Source organism: Anticarsia gemmatalis, chromosome 10 (genome assembly GCF_050436995.1).
Source record: "Anticarsia gemmatalis isolate Benzon Research Colony breed Stoneville strain chromosome 10, ilAntGemm2 primary, whole genome shotgun sequence".
Taxonomy (NCBI): Eukaryota; Metazoa; Arthropoda; class Insecta; order Lepidoptera; family Erebidae; genus Anticarsia; species Anticarsia gemmatalis.
Genome location: NC_134754.1, coordinates 8126209 through 8139624, shown reverse-complemented (window position 1 = coordinate 8139624; position 13416 = coordinate 8126209). Strand labels below are relative to the sequence as shown.

Sequence of the window (13416 nt, the reverse complement as noted above, 5' to 3'; positions counted from 1 at the left end):
AATTGAACTATAAACTTGGATGTGCAAGTAAGACATGAATGCAAGGTGATATTAAAATAAGCTTATCACTCCTTGATCTAATGGATGAGAGACCAAATTTACAAATTACAATTTACAAATCCTATTAAGAGGTTATAGATAACAAAAATGGGAATCATGTTTGGGAATGTGCCTGACAAATTTCACATAATAACGAAGATCAAAGACGAAAATGGATAAAAAACAATAATAACTTCAACAAAACAAATTTATTTGAACGCAAAAAAAAACTTGAAGAAGCCAGCATTTTAGAACATCAAAATTTGGTATTTTAAGCTTTAGCAATTTCAGAAATTGCGTATTCATCAAAGAATCCTACAAGGTGGTTCTTTACGATGTCGAAACAGTTGTCCAACAGAGGAGGGCTGAAAGCTGCCGAGATAGCCTTCCAGTTCCCATTCAAGAAGCCCAACATGTCGTCACCTGAAACATTGGAAATAATTAATACCTTGCTCTCCATATTGATATAATGATCTGTCTGTTACGCAGCTAAATTGCTAAACAGATTTCCATGAAGTTTAGCTTAGTTCTATGGTAAACTTTATCCATTTGTGTTCAAGAGCCGGGGTCAAACAGGCTACTTTTTCTTAAAATCATCTTCAATGGACACGCGTGCACGTCTAACGGACGCATATTAGCTTGTCTTATAACAAAGAAGAAGAAATATTTTGGATTGATAAAAATAAAAGTCAACTTACTCAGCGCCTTATCTCCATTGTACAAGTTCGACATGTCGTAGTGAGCGCTATCCTTAACATCGAACTCGTAGCTGTATTTAGCAGGCTTTATGTATTCCTTGCCTCCCTTGTTGACGGTGTCGTAGTTAACGGTCATTTTGACTTGTATGTTCTCTGGAAACAAAAATAGAAGCAAAATGTTGCATTAAAATATAAAATCATAAACTCATTAGCATTTTAAAGGAAAATAATGAAGTTTCAGCACTCCTGAATATATTATATTAGTGAACTTTACAAACGGAGTATTGATAGAAAATTCATATTCTTAAATGTCAATAAATCTATTTGATAAGTTAATTCAAAATAGTCAATAGCGCTCAGGATCTCTGCTGGGCGAAAACTTCCCCTCTTTTCTTTCAGATCAAATTATTTTTATACAAATTTCATGAGTTATATTATACTTATCCATATTTTGTGGAACTGACTTTAAGCAGTCCAGAATTAGTAACAAATATTGCTAAGCGGATAAATAAAACATTTTTTCAGTACTTACTAAGCTTCATATTGAGTTCGCCATTGCCGTTGATAGGTTTGTTCATCACGTGACCATCAGCAGTATACGCTCCTTTGGCAGCTACATCCGTGTGAAAATCGACCTTAAATAGTTTGCTTCCAGCGTCCCATCTATGATAAAAAATAACACAACCGGCATAAGTACGAATTTAGAAAAAAACTTTTAGTAACAGAAAAGAGTTTACACAGATATGACCGCCACTATGGCTGTCCCACTGTGACTGTTGGACAAGGGTCCGGAATGAAGAAAAGCCTAGGAAAGATTAGTTATATGGCGTTTAAAGGTTCGATGAGTACCATCGTTATTAATATCAGCATGATCAAAATAAAAGCAGCACTTACTCAACATTCTCGATAACAGAATCCTTTAGTCCAGTCCACGTAGCACCATTCAACGTAAACTTAAGACCATTCAAGTCAAAGTTAATAGGTGTCAGCTTCAAACTGTCCGCACCGCTATTGTATTCGGGCATTCTTTCTAAGAAAATAGGCAGCACTTTCTGGGCAGCAGGTACCAAGCATGCTTTGTCCGACAGCGAACATTTATCTACTAGTAATTCTGAAATAAAAATACAAGAGATCGATTATATTAATGTACCAAAACTTGAAAAATAATAATCAGTTAATTATTTCATGATAAATATTAGGACGTATGGAAATAATAAGATAGGGCAGCATAACTTACTTTGCGGCATCTTTGATTAAAATTATTTACTATGTTTATCAAAACAAAATTTTAAAGCTCAATATTGCTAGTAATGACTACGAAATATAATTTGTGACTGATCAAAAAGACCTAGCTTATTACTATTTATACCATTTTCAATAATCTCTTACCTGCAGAATGGACCTGTCCTATGACCAGAAGCGCAAAACACGTCACCTTGAGTACCACTTCCATGTTGATGAATAAACGCTTTACTGAAGTCCAGAGACGACTGTACTCTAAGCAAGAAATCTATCCGTTAATATACTACTCAGTACAAAGATCACCCACACACAGAAACCTAATTAAGCTGCAATAAATCAATAAAAAATCATCAGCAAAGAATCATCACCCATTTGCAGATAAGAAAAAAAAGTCACATTTAAAAAATCCATTAGCACTTAAGCTTGTATTTAATCTAGATGCTGGATTTGGTCTTGAACGCAAATGCAACTAAAAACTCAGTTTTTGTTACTAGTGCTAATGTAATTTATTTTATTAACACTATTGGCTATTGGTTTCCGGGATGGGACGACGTAATTTTTTAATATTAGTACGGTTGGACCGTATGAATGCTCATAATAGCAATTATTTTGAAAACGGGAGTTTGTTGTCTCTCTTAAAAAAGGTGTCTTAAAAAAATATAATTTTGTCAATACCCTGACAGTCCTTTCGTTTTTACTAACGAAGAGACTTCGCTGCTCCACGTTTTATTAACAATCAAGTTATGCATCTTATTCAAACTTTTTTGTGCAGTTATGTACCAACAGTTTTTAATCCGATATACGAATGGTAGATTTGCGAATTTCACTAACGTCTTTAATTACCCATTAAAACTATAGGAAACTTGATCGGGTTCGTAGAATTATTATGGGTCTAAAAGTCAATAAATTTAAAAAAAATCGATTGTATTAATTATTCAAAGTTTTTAAATCAAAACGCTTGTATTTTTTTCTTATAAATTATAAAGTTTGTTTTTGTTAAGTACAATCGTTTCATATTAATATTGGCTTATTGAATACATTGTTTAACGTAAGCCTGTATAATATTTTGAACAGTCAAATCTGACAACTTGAAATATGGCTATGAACATTAAATGAGTACCCACGGTAGTCACTCTGTTCGTGCAGAATTCATTCAATAACTATGATTCATTACTAAATTCAAATGGACAAATATTTAGCTTGAATATTATGACATATTTCTGGGGCTTGAGTGTATATGAGAACTTTCAGATTAGGGGTTTTACATCCGCAATAAATAGTTTACCTATAATAAAAAATAACAGCTGAAACTAAATTACAGTCAACATATGAAAATGAAATTTGAAACTGCAAAATCTATGTATTATTGTTATGTATGTTTTTATTAGTATTGTTTCAGCACCTGACTTTTAGCCGCATCAATGATTTTTCGGATTTAAATGTGAAGGAAAATATCGTGATAGAACTTTGCATGCCTGAGGGTTCATTAAAACAGTTCTTGAAAAAACCCAAAATCTTCACGCACTTGGTCAGCGTGGTGGACACAAGGCCTAACCGGGCGGGGTTAGGCCTTGTGCCTCATTACGGGAGGAGAGGTTTGGTCATGGACATTAATCGGTTATATTTATGTTCACAAATTAATTTCTACTAGTTCTATCCAAGGATTTTGATTCTGTTACGCTCTGCACTGAAACATAATTTAGCACTCATGGTAAGATCATTGTGTATGAAGTCTAAAGAACGACATTGGCTCTCCTTTGCTGAAATAATACAATTTAGAATTTATTCTGTGTCTGGATACCACAAGGTTCAATACTTGGTCCCTTTTTATTGTCAACTTCAGTTTAATGATTTTGTATAACGTATTTTAAGCACTTATGATAGTTATATATGTCGTGATATGTTACTCTGATTGAGGCGAAAAAATTAATTGTTGATATTCTTGCTATTGCTAGCATAAAAGTAGTAGGCACTAAGATCAAAATTGCAAAAGAAATAAGAAAAATAGATATTTCTTTTACATATTTTTGTATTCTAAATATATCTTAAGCTACACTAAGCCAAATGTAACAATTAAGATTAGGTTCTCAACAGCTTTAAAAATGATAAATCTTGGTAGAGAGACTCGGTTAAGAAGCTTCTACTATTTAAAAAATGGCGTCGAGTTACCGATAATATTTAGCATTTTTTCAGTTCATACTAGGTATTTCGGTTCATATTCACCTATGTATATTATAAAATTACTGCAATAAGACTTCATTCCTAGTATTGCATGTAGAGAAATGTCATATTCAAGTGAATGTTAAGTCATAGTGTTAAATACAATATCGGTCATAACAATAATGGTTGTATTAAAAGAAAATATTTAATTGAACAATTTTATTTGATCGCAAACAAACTTTACAGAGTTAATAAGAGTTAACATTTATAAAGTGGTTTATTCCTTAGAGATGTCACCGACGGAGTGTTCATCGAAGAAGCTGATAACGTGGTTGTGGATGATGTTCAGAGCGTTGTCCAGCAGAGGAGGGCTGAAGGCGGTGGAGATAGCCTTCCAGTTTCCATTCAAGAAGTTCAACATATCGTCACCTGTAACATTGATAATAATATTAATATAGATGCAGCCACAACTTGAGCAAATGTAGTAGGAAGCAAACAGGTGATAGGCGCAGAGGAGAGGACACTTGCCACCGTTTCTGAGGTACATTTAGCGGTAGTTTATCTATTCAATAGTGTCAAAACTCATATAAAAAAATGCTATTGAACAGATAAACTACCGCTAAAATTACCTCAGAAACCGGGGATTAGTCGACTGATCTAAAAGTCGGGTAGTTGAAGCTCATTGCTTTAGCCGTCGCGGACTCAGAAATTGATCACTGCAATCTAGTATCATTGGTCAAGCTATTGGATATCAACCCTCCAAAACAAGTAAAGAGGAAAATAACTTTTGATCTGATGACAATAAATATAAACTTACTTTGCGCCTTGTCTCCATTGTACAAGTTGGTCATGTCGTAGTGAGCGTTGTCCTTAACATCGAACTCGTAGCTGTACTTGGTAGGCTTCAGGTGATCCTTGCCTCCCTTGTTCACTGTCTCGAAGTTAATGGTCAGTTTGACTTGCAGGTTCTCTGTAAACATATTTTTATATTTAATATCAAGTTTAGATAAACCTTAAGAACACTTAATAATATCACGAGTAAAATCTTACTCAAACAAAATTTGATAACTCTGTACAGTATTTTTCGTATATTTATTTTTGTGGATTTAGTGTGGCTAAAGACTTAAAATTGTGATATGTTTTTTCTTAGTTAAAAATATGAACATGCTTCTACTTACTCAGCTTCAGGTTGAGCTCGCCATCGCCAGTGATAGGCTTCTCCATGATAGTTCCATCAGCAGTGTACGCGCCCTTGACATTTACATCAGTGTGGAAGTCGATAGTCAAAGCCTTCTTTCCTGCGTCCCAGCTAGAATTGGAAGAAAGCCATTAGTGTCAGCATTGAAATAATTATCAGGTAACGTAAATTTGTGCATATTAGGTCGGGGAAGAAGTCTTTTCGCATTATAGTATGTATGAACTTGTAATAAAATCTTTACGCAAAAATGCTCGATATTCGGGTACCTCTCGAGCTCACTGAAAGAAACTTAATAAACCGTGTTCTCATTTGTCATTCTTGAAGCCAAGAAGATTTTATTACAAGTTCATACATACTATAATGCGAGAAGACTTATTCCCCGACCTGATATTTATAAAGCCACATTTTAGAAATCTGGCGCATTATGTACTTACTTAACACTATCAATGACGGATCCCTTCAGTCCATTCCAAGTAGCGCCGGTCAAAGAATACTTAAGGCCACCCAAGTCAAAGTTAATGGGAGTCAGTTTCAAGTCATCGCCGCCGCCATATTCTTGCATTTTTGCCAAGAATATAGGCAACATCTTCTGGACAGCAGGAACTAGGCATCCTTTGTCCGAAAGCGAGCATTTATCAACAGGTAATACTGGAACAAGCAAATAATATTTTTTTAAAACAAGCCAAATTAGGGACTAGTTCTTGATTAATTATTGTAAATTCAATTATTTCTATTATTCAGATATTATTTACATCATACGAAAATATCACTTGTAGCCCTCAATTACATCTACTTAAGAGACCAAACGCTTCCAGTCTAAAATAGGTAAAATCCTTACCTCCAGACTGCACATGTACGATGGCCAAAAGGACCAAACAAGACACTTTGAGTACTGCTTCCATGTTGATGATGATGCTTTACTGAAGTCAAGAGACGACTGTACTCCTAGCTAGAAATCCAGCCGTTAATATACTAGTCAGCACAATAATTACACACACAGATAAACAATAATCTATAATATGTAAAAAATAAATTCATTCGATATTTTGTTAAGAATCATCACTCACTTGCAGACAAAAAAAGCAAAAAAGCTTACTACACGAGCCTTCAAATTCGGCTAGTGCTTAAGTTCAAGATTAATCTTTGAATAGGTGCAATATTTTTTTGTTACTGATTTTTTTTTAGTAATTTATCAACGGTTTTATCTTCCGGGATTAGACGTTACCTTTTGAGATTGATGCTTTATTTTGTCTAAAAAATATATGTAACGTAGGAACACTTTGTTTAATTTCATTTAGTCTTTAATAACTTATAGTTTATATGACTAACTTTCGAATAAAAATTCCTATCATTATTGCTGGCATGTAAGAAACAATCATTTCGTCATCATCGTAATCCTGTGATTGAAAAGAACGTAAAGTCCTTATCCATACTTATGAGTATTTATTTTACGGGACCTCAAACATGTGCATACGTGCATACCATTTTTATATGAATACAAATAATGCATGTCATCTAATTATTAACTGCGTACTTTAAATATTATTACATGTGGTACAAATAGCTAATAGATTTTTGCACGGCAGGAAAAACGAAGCGTTTTTCTTTAAGTTTTTTTTTAATATTGGAGAAAATTCTAGAGAACTTGAAGCGTTTTGTATTATTTTTATCAAGATTAATACCAAATTATTGTCTCAGAAAACCTGAACACTCGTCTTCATACTTGCCTTTTTAGAACTGGCTTCTATATTTATCAAAAATTTTAATATTCCATGTTCCATGTACAATAAAATACGTGAAATAACGCGAGCACGCATTTTACCTTATCTGTTCATTAGTATTGTATCAGACGTTTTATTTTTGTTGCATTAGGTTGTATATTTTTTTATAATACTACAATTATTTTAATTATTAACTCAATTATTTATGCTGTCAGTATTTCCATACTCAGATAGACATGGTAAACTGGTAGTCTAGCGGCTGATCTCTTGTTGTTTAAATCGCTCTACCGTGGGCGTGCCATCGTCAACACCGAGCTATAGAGAATACGCACTCACTTGGCATCTATAAAACAAACTCCTGTAATTTAAGATTCAAGTGCTGTTTGTTTAGTTTCTAATTAATAATTGCCGATTTTTGAAGTACTATTATGATTTCCAGTATTTATTATTTTTAAGATACATATAATGCACATTCGTAGAGACAGACATAATACTAATCACTTCATACATCACAGTCTACAAATTTTAATTACATGAATTACAGTGCCACTATACACAGTGTATATACAGTGCACTATTTAGTATCAGCCTTTAACAGCAGTCTAGATCTACGAGAGTTTTATTTTGGGCTAAATTTATTATTATCATCATTCAACAGGCCAGTTTAGTCGATTTCCATCGCTTTGACGCATGATCCCACTCACGTTACGTGGCCGCTGTATTTTAAGCTTACACTTGTAAATCTAGGGGTGGGCTGGGCATGATTGGTTCCTCGCATTTCGACAACCGACTTCAAAAAATAACAGAAAGGTTCTAGACCGACCCAGTTTTATTTGATTTGGAGTACCTATTTATCGTTAAATTCTCATTAAACATATACGATTAATCGATAACAATGCAATTTAACAAAGTGCCTTCGACGCTTTTCAGATGCATAGTTTTTCCTGAAGCATTTGGCCGAATGGTGAGGTACGATAAATTATGTCCACAGCTAGAACTGTCATACTATCGATTTAGAGCAAGCGCAATTAACTGTGAAATATAACTGTTTTTAATATCACTGAAGTAAGTAAATTGCAGAGCTCATAGTTACTTCACTGATTTTTTTTCTTAGCTTACACTGTTTAATATTTTTATTTCATTTCGAGTCAAAGTTGAATGCTATTGTAACTTTATAATATCAAAGGGGTAATTTGCTGGTCCTATAGCCAAATTTCGCATCTACTGTCGCTATCTACGAAAAATGGCAACTATTGGTTGATCCACAGACAAGCTAAATTATTTGTGAAAAGGAGAACTCATGAATTCTTACACAGTTTGTTATAAGTACGAAAGAGTATGAACTATATCACTAGTCAAAAAAAAGGCTATTTGTAAACACCTGCAATGCACCGGTGATGTGTCCTCTCACGGGACGCGCCACAGATTAGTACTTTATACGGGACACGCTCGCTGACAAGAGGCTATGATGATAGCACACAGCCTTACAGATTATCATCATCACTTCTGTTATTTTTCTTGATAACTAGTCAGTCATTCCAGTTGTTACTGTTGTTAAGCGTATGTAGTTGCTTAAACCGCAGTTAATATTTGTGATTATGTTAAATTAGTAGTGAACAAGAATAATCTTATAAAGAATAATAATTCATATACATATATTTTTTCGAAACAACTTTATTTAATCATGAAACATTTCAGTGATAACATTGGTTTACGTTTTTTGGGTATTTTAAACATTTGCGATTTCGTTCAAAGGCATTTTGTCGAAGAACACGCCGATATTCTTGTAGAGTTTCTTAGCAACGTTGTTTACCAAAGGTTGGCCGAATTCTGATGAAATCTGCTTCCAGTTGTCATTCAAGAAGGTCAACATAGCCTCACCTGGAAAAATTTAACACAATACATTATATTTAAAGTAAAAACCTTTAAAATTGTCTTGTGTTTGGAGGGATGGAAAAAGCAATAATTACGATTTTACAGTACCTAATAGTAATCAAAACGGCGGAATGTATTCGGTAATCAGGGTATGACTAACATCTCTTTGTTACTAATTCAAACCTATTTGCAATCATTAAAAATATATGACAAGTAACGAACTTGTAAACCTGCAATGGATCTATTTGGAATTGAAAAGGTTAAGTCTCGGGAGGGTGCAATTAGTGGTTTTTTATCAATGCTGAGGTCATATAAATAATGCCGTGCTAGAATAATTAAATCTTTGTTAAATGTATTTGTTAATAAATTCCGTAGTCTTTTTCAATAAAATATTGGATAGGGATATATCATATACTTACTAAGTTGTTTGTTTCCGTTGAACAAGTTGGTTAGGTGGAAGTGAGCGTCGTCCTTGACTTCGAACTCGAAGCTGTACTTTTTAGGTTTCACGTGCTCGTTGTCACCCTTCTTCACAGTGTCGAAGTCAATCTGCATTTTGATCTGGAGGTTTTCTGGAGAAAAGAAATATTTTTATATTACTTACTGAATAATTAATCAAAGCTTCTCATTACTTTGGATGTGAAGATTTAAATGACCCTAAATTGTGAGATATTCCACGATTTAAATTGTTCGTCTTGATCAACCAAACAAAAGTAGGTGCAATGAAAAATCGTAGCTTTTGACACTAGTAGCTTTTGACAAGAATACCAAAATTTTAATCATTATTTTTGGATAGTATTTCTTTGAAACGGGGAACAGCTATCTATGGTAGAGCAGTTTTCGCCCAAATGGGTAGACAGACGAAGTTTCACCGTTTGCTACTTGGTGCTGTGTAATAAAGGTTGGTCCATTATCATATACGGCGTGCGTTGCCAAACTCCAGGCCACTATTGAGAATATTTCAACGAAAATTGGAAAAAACTCAATAACAGTTTTCCAGACAGGGGAATCGGCACGCAGTTCGATACAATGGGCTACAAAAGCCATGAAGTAGTGAAGTTAGAACGCATGTACACTTACTCAGTTTGATTTTGAGCTGGCCATCACCAGTGATCGGCAGAATGAGTACACGTCCACCGGCTGTGTATGCTCCCTTCACGGAAACGTCAGTATGGAAATTTATAGTAAAATGCTTCTTTCCAGCGTCCCATCTAGAATGAAAATGAAGAAAAAATTATGATGAGCACTGTTTTGAATTGCATCTTGCAGTACCTAAATTTTGGGCGGCATCTGTAGCGCATTTCAGACAACATGTTTTCGATAGCTAGCCGGTTGTCACAGTCGATAATGTGATCGGACTGCTGTTATTTCTTTACGTATCGAAGATTCCAGGTGTAATGGCCGTTCAAGGTAGACTTTTAAATAACTATTACCTCATACATACTTGTCATTAAGTACAGCTTGTTGGTTTAGAGCTTTACTTGCACTACCTATAAAATAATACGTAACCTCTCGTTTTATTTGGACAAAGACCACAGCACTGTAGCGCAATTCTCTGCAATCGGTACTATCGAGTATCGAGAGTTTGGCATTGAAAATGTACTGCCAAAATAGCTCTTATGGAGCCAGGTAGAGGCGCTTTACAGATTTTTATACAAAATTTCTCGATAGCTACCTAGTTGTCCGTAGTCGATAGCAGTAAAGAATCGAGCTACCGTAGTATAGTATTAACAACGGGCTTATTAATTTTATTAGCACTTACTCAGCTCCATCAATAATAGTGTTTTTAAGTCCTTTCAGCGTGCCGTCTTTCATGGTAAACTGTAGTCCATGCAGGTCAAACGCCATGTCGTCCATGTTCAAAGTATCTAACACTTGATACCATGTTCTGGTATTCCTGCCATGAAGACTGGAATCATCTTCTGGATGGAAGAAGTCAGGCATTTTTTGTCTGAGAGCGTACATTTATCTACGGGTAACGCTGGAAAAGAAAATAGAGATTTTTTTACTCACTTCGATAAAAAGAAGGAAGGTTCTCAACTGACCGCGATGGTTTTTAAAGTCTCTATTGATTTGACGCATATTTTTGGGAAGAGAAAAGAGAGACCATGCACTACTGTGAAACCGCTAAAAAGCTATTTTAAAAATCTTACTAATCTTAAATCAAAAATATTTAGTTCCTTTTGCTTTATATTGAAAAGATATTGACATAGGCTGTTCAAAATTATTATATTAGTTTTGATTAGCAATAATAAACATACACAATATCAGTACATAAAATCACGTGTCTATTGTTTTGTACCAGTATATAATAAAACTTAAGACTGTATGCGTTACAATGTATTTTTATAGACCGAAGAGGAATTAGCCATTATAAATTTTATGATTTGCGTCACATAAGAGAGAATGGTTGAAATTTTTCACCGTTTTTGTAACATTTTTTACTTGTACTCCTATATTTCTTAGCGTGATGATATATAGCCTATAGTCTTTCTCGATACATGGGCTATCTAACACTCAAAGAATTTTTCAATCTGACCCGTAGTTCCTGAGATTAGCGCGTTTAAACAAACAAACGAACTCTTCAGCTTTATAATATTAGTATGGATGATAATATTCTTCCCGTTAAATAACAGAACATCATGTAAAATGTATCAAGAGATGCCCATCTTTTGTTCATTATAATTATGAATCACATCATGTGTAATGTATCACCAGACATATGCATCTTTTGTTCATTATGACAACTAAACGAACATGGTATTGTTCTTTTAGTACAAAATAGAAACAAAATAAGTTCTATTATTCGTGATTACAATTTACATAACCATGCAACTTTGTCTGTTTAATACACGAACGGTCAACCCGAGTTCTTAACGTCATTGGATCTACCGTGGTATAACTATGTTTTTATTATGTATGTAAAATTAATAAGAAAATGTTTACAAAAAGATTAAATTTCTAATAAATTTATGAAATTTTTGATCGACACTAAAACCGTATATATTCTTTTTTGTACTATAATGTTAAGTAGTAGTTATTTATATTAAAATTTTCAAAATACTTTTTCACTATTTAGTCTAAAATTACAATTATTTACGTTAAGGGATATTGATACTGTAAAATTAATGAGTTTCCTCATCACGGGGTTGCTACGCTATTAATTTAATTCCTTAATTTTGCTTATTAATCTTTAAAATTAACGAAAGTTGTAAACAAATTGAATTTTTGGAAGCTTCAGAAAGTACTAAGCAAGGATATGAACGATCTTGGTTATAGTCTCTGGTAATTCGCAATTAGAAATATAAGACAAACATCTAACCCCCGGTTTTTGAATACATTTAGCGGTAGTTTATCTATTTAATAGCGTTTTTTTATATGAGTTTTAACGCTATTGTATAGATAAACTACCGCTAAATGTACATCAGAAACCGGGGGCTAGTGATCTAACACTTTGTACAAAATACTAACGTTAAGTTATCTAACTACTCTTACCTGCAGATTGAACATGGCCGATAGCCAAAAAAGCCAAACACAAAACTTTAAGTGTCACTTCCATGATGTCAAACACACGCTTTACTGAAGTCAAAAGACGACTGTCCACCTAACAAGGAGTCGCTCCCTTAATATACTAGCCACTATAATCATCACTCACACAAATATATTAAATATCATTATAATAATATCTTATAAATAATTAACCCATCATTCAATGGGAATTATCATAGGATGGGAGACAGCAAAAAGATAATTGTTAAATTTATATTTGGCTGCTACAGAGCTCAAATTCACTTTAAGAGTAGTACAGGAATTTGTTTGTTGAACATGTGCGTAGGTAATGTGTCCTTGTAAAAAAATATTCGTGACGAATGCAATTTGACAAGTTAATATTTTAATAGATTGCTTTCAAGAATGATGACAATTTAGCTATTTTTAAGTTTGGCAGAAAAAAACGTATTATTTTAATAACACACTAAATATTAGTTACTAACCGTGGTTGGGTGTTTCGAGATATCTTCTTAAAAATACGACTTAATAATTCGTATAAGGCCCGTATTTCAAATTTCATAATGCACGATTAAAATGTTCCCTATGTGAGGTCACGTAACTTTTAAGTAAATATTATTATGGTACAAATTTAAACTTGAACCACCCTAGAATAAAACTAGACTACAAGCATAAAATAGATTTTCGTCATGATGATTCGATTTCGAAATGGTACCAACTCGAATCATATACGAGTAGATATTATAATATTCCTGAGAAACTAAAAATCGTCAACCTGTATCTGAACATATGAAATTGGAACACGCTGTATATTGCAGACTGTTAATTGCCAGAATACTACAGTTTTTTAAATTTAATATTTCGTATATTTCTAGGATTCTTTATATATTATTATGATAAAATCAAAATTATTTCTACCTACTCAAAATCACGTCTCAGTGCAATAATTATAAATTACAAACAAATTGTACCTATC

The 13416-nt window shown here is 33.6% G+C and overlaps 3 protein-coding genes across 4 annotated transcripts; all 3 read right to left on the bottom strand.

The window, feature by feature from the left end:
- Positions 1–229: 229 nt before the first annotated feature.
- LOC142976063 (circadian clock-controlled protein daywake-like) lies at positions 230–2277 on the bottom strand. Of its 2 annotated transcripts, none has more exons than XM_076119270.1 (5): positions 2127–2277; positions 1632–1848; positions 1270–1400; positions 738–890; positions 230–462 (listed from the first exon to the last, which is right to left on the bottom strand). In XM_076119270.1, the coding sequence occupies exons 1-5, from the start codon at positions 2188–2190 to the stop codon at positions 311–313; spliced, it is 717 nt and encodes a 238-aa protein (XP_075975385.1). In that variant the 5' UTR covers positions 2191–2277; the 3' UTR covers positions 230–310. The 2 variants fall into 2 exon arrangements, with proteins under 2 accessions (XP_075975385.1, XP_075975386.1); XM_076119271.1 differs by lacking the exon at positions 2127–2277 and adding an exon at positions 1975–2074.
- Positions 2278–4343: 2066 nt separating this feature from the next.
- On the bottom strand, positions 4344–6317 carry LOC142976186 (circadian clock-controlled protein daywake-like). Its single transcript, XM_076119443.1, has 5 exons — positions 6176–6317; positions 5772–5985; positions 5318–5448; positions 4957–5109; positions 4344–4568 (listed from the first exon to the last, which is right to left on the bottom strand). The coding sequence occupies exons 1-5, from the start codon at positions 6237–6239 to the stop codon at positions 4417–4419; spliced, it is 714 nt and encodes a 237-aa protein (XP_075975558.1). The 5' UTR covers positions 6240–6317; the 3' UTR covers positions 4344–4416.
- Positions 6318–8740: 2423 nt separating this feature from the next.
- On the bottom strand, positions 8741–12571 carry LOC142975959 (circadian clock-controlled protein daywake-like). The gene is made up of 5 exons (XM_076119122.1): positions 12429–12571; positions 10696–10914; positions 10014–10144; positions 9353–9505; positions 8741–8939 (listed from the first exon to the last, which is right to left on the bottom strand). The coding sequence occupies exons 2-5, from the start codon at positions 10896–10898 to the stop codon at positions 8788–8790; spliced, it is 639 nt and encodes a 212-aa protein (XP_075975237.1). The 5' UTR covers positions 10899–10914; positions 12429–12571; the 3' UTR covers positions 8741–8787.
- Between the last annotated feature and the right edge of the window lie 845 nt (positions 12572–13416).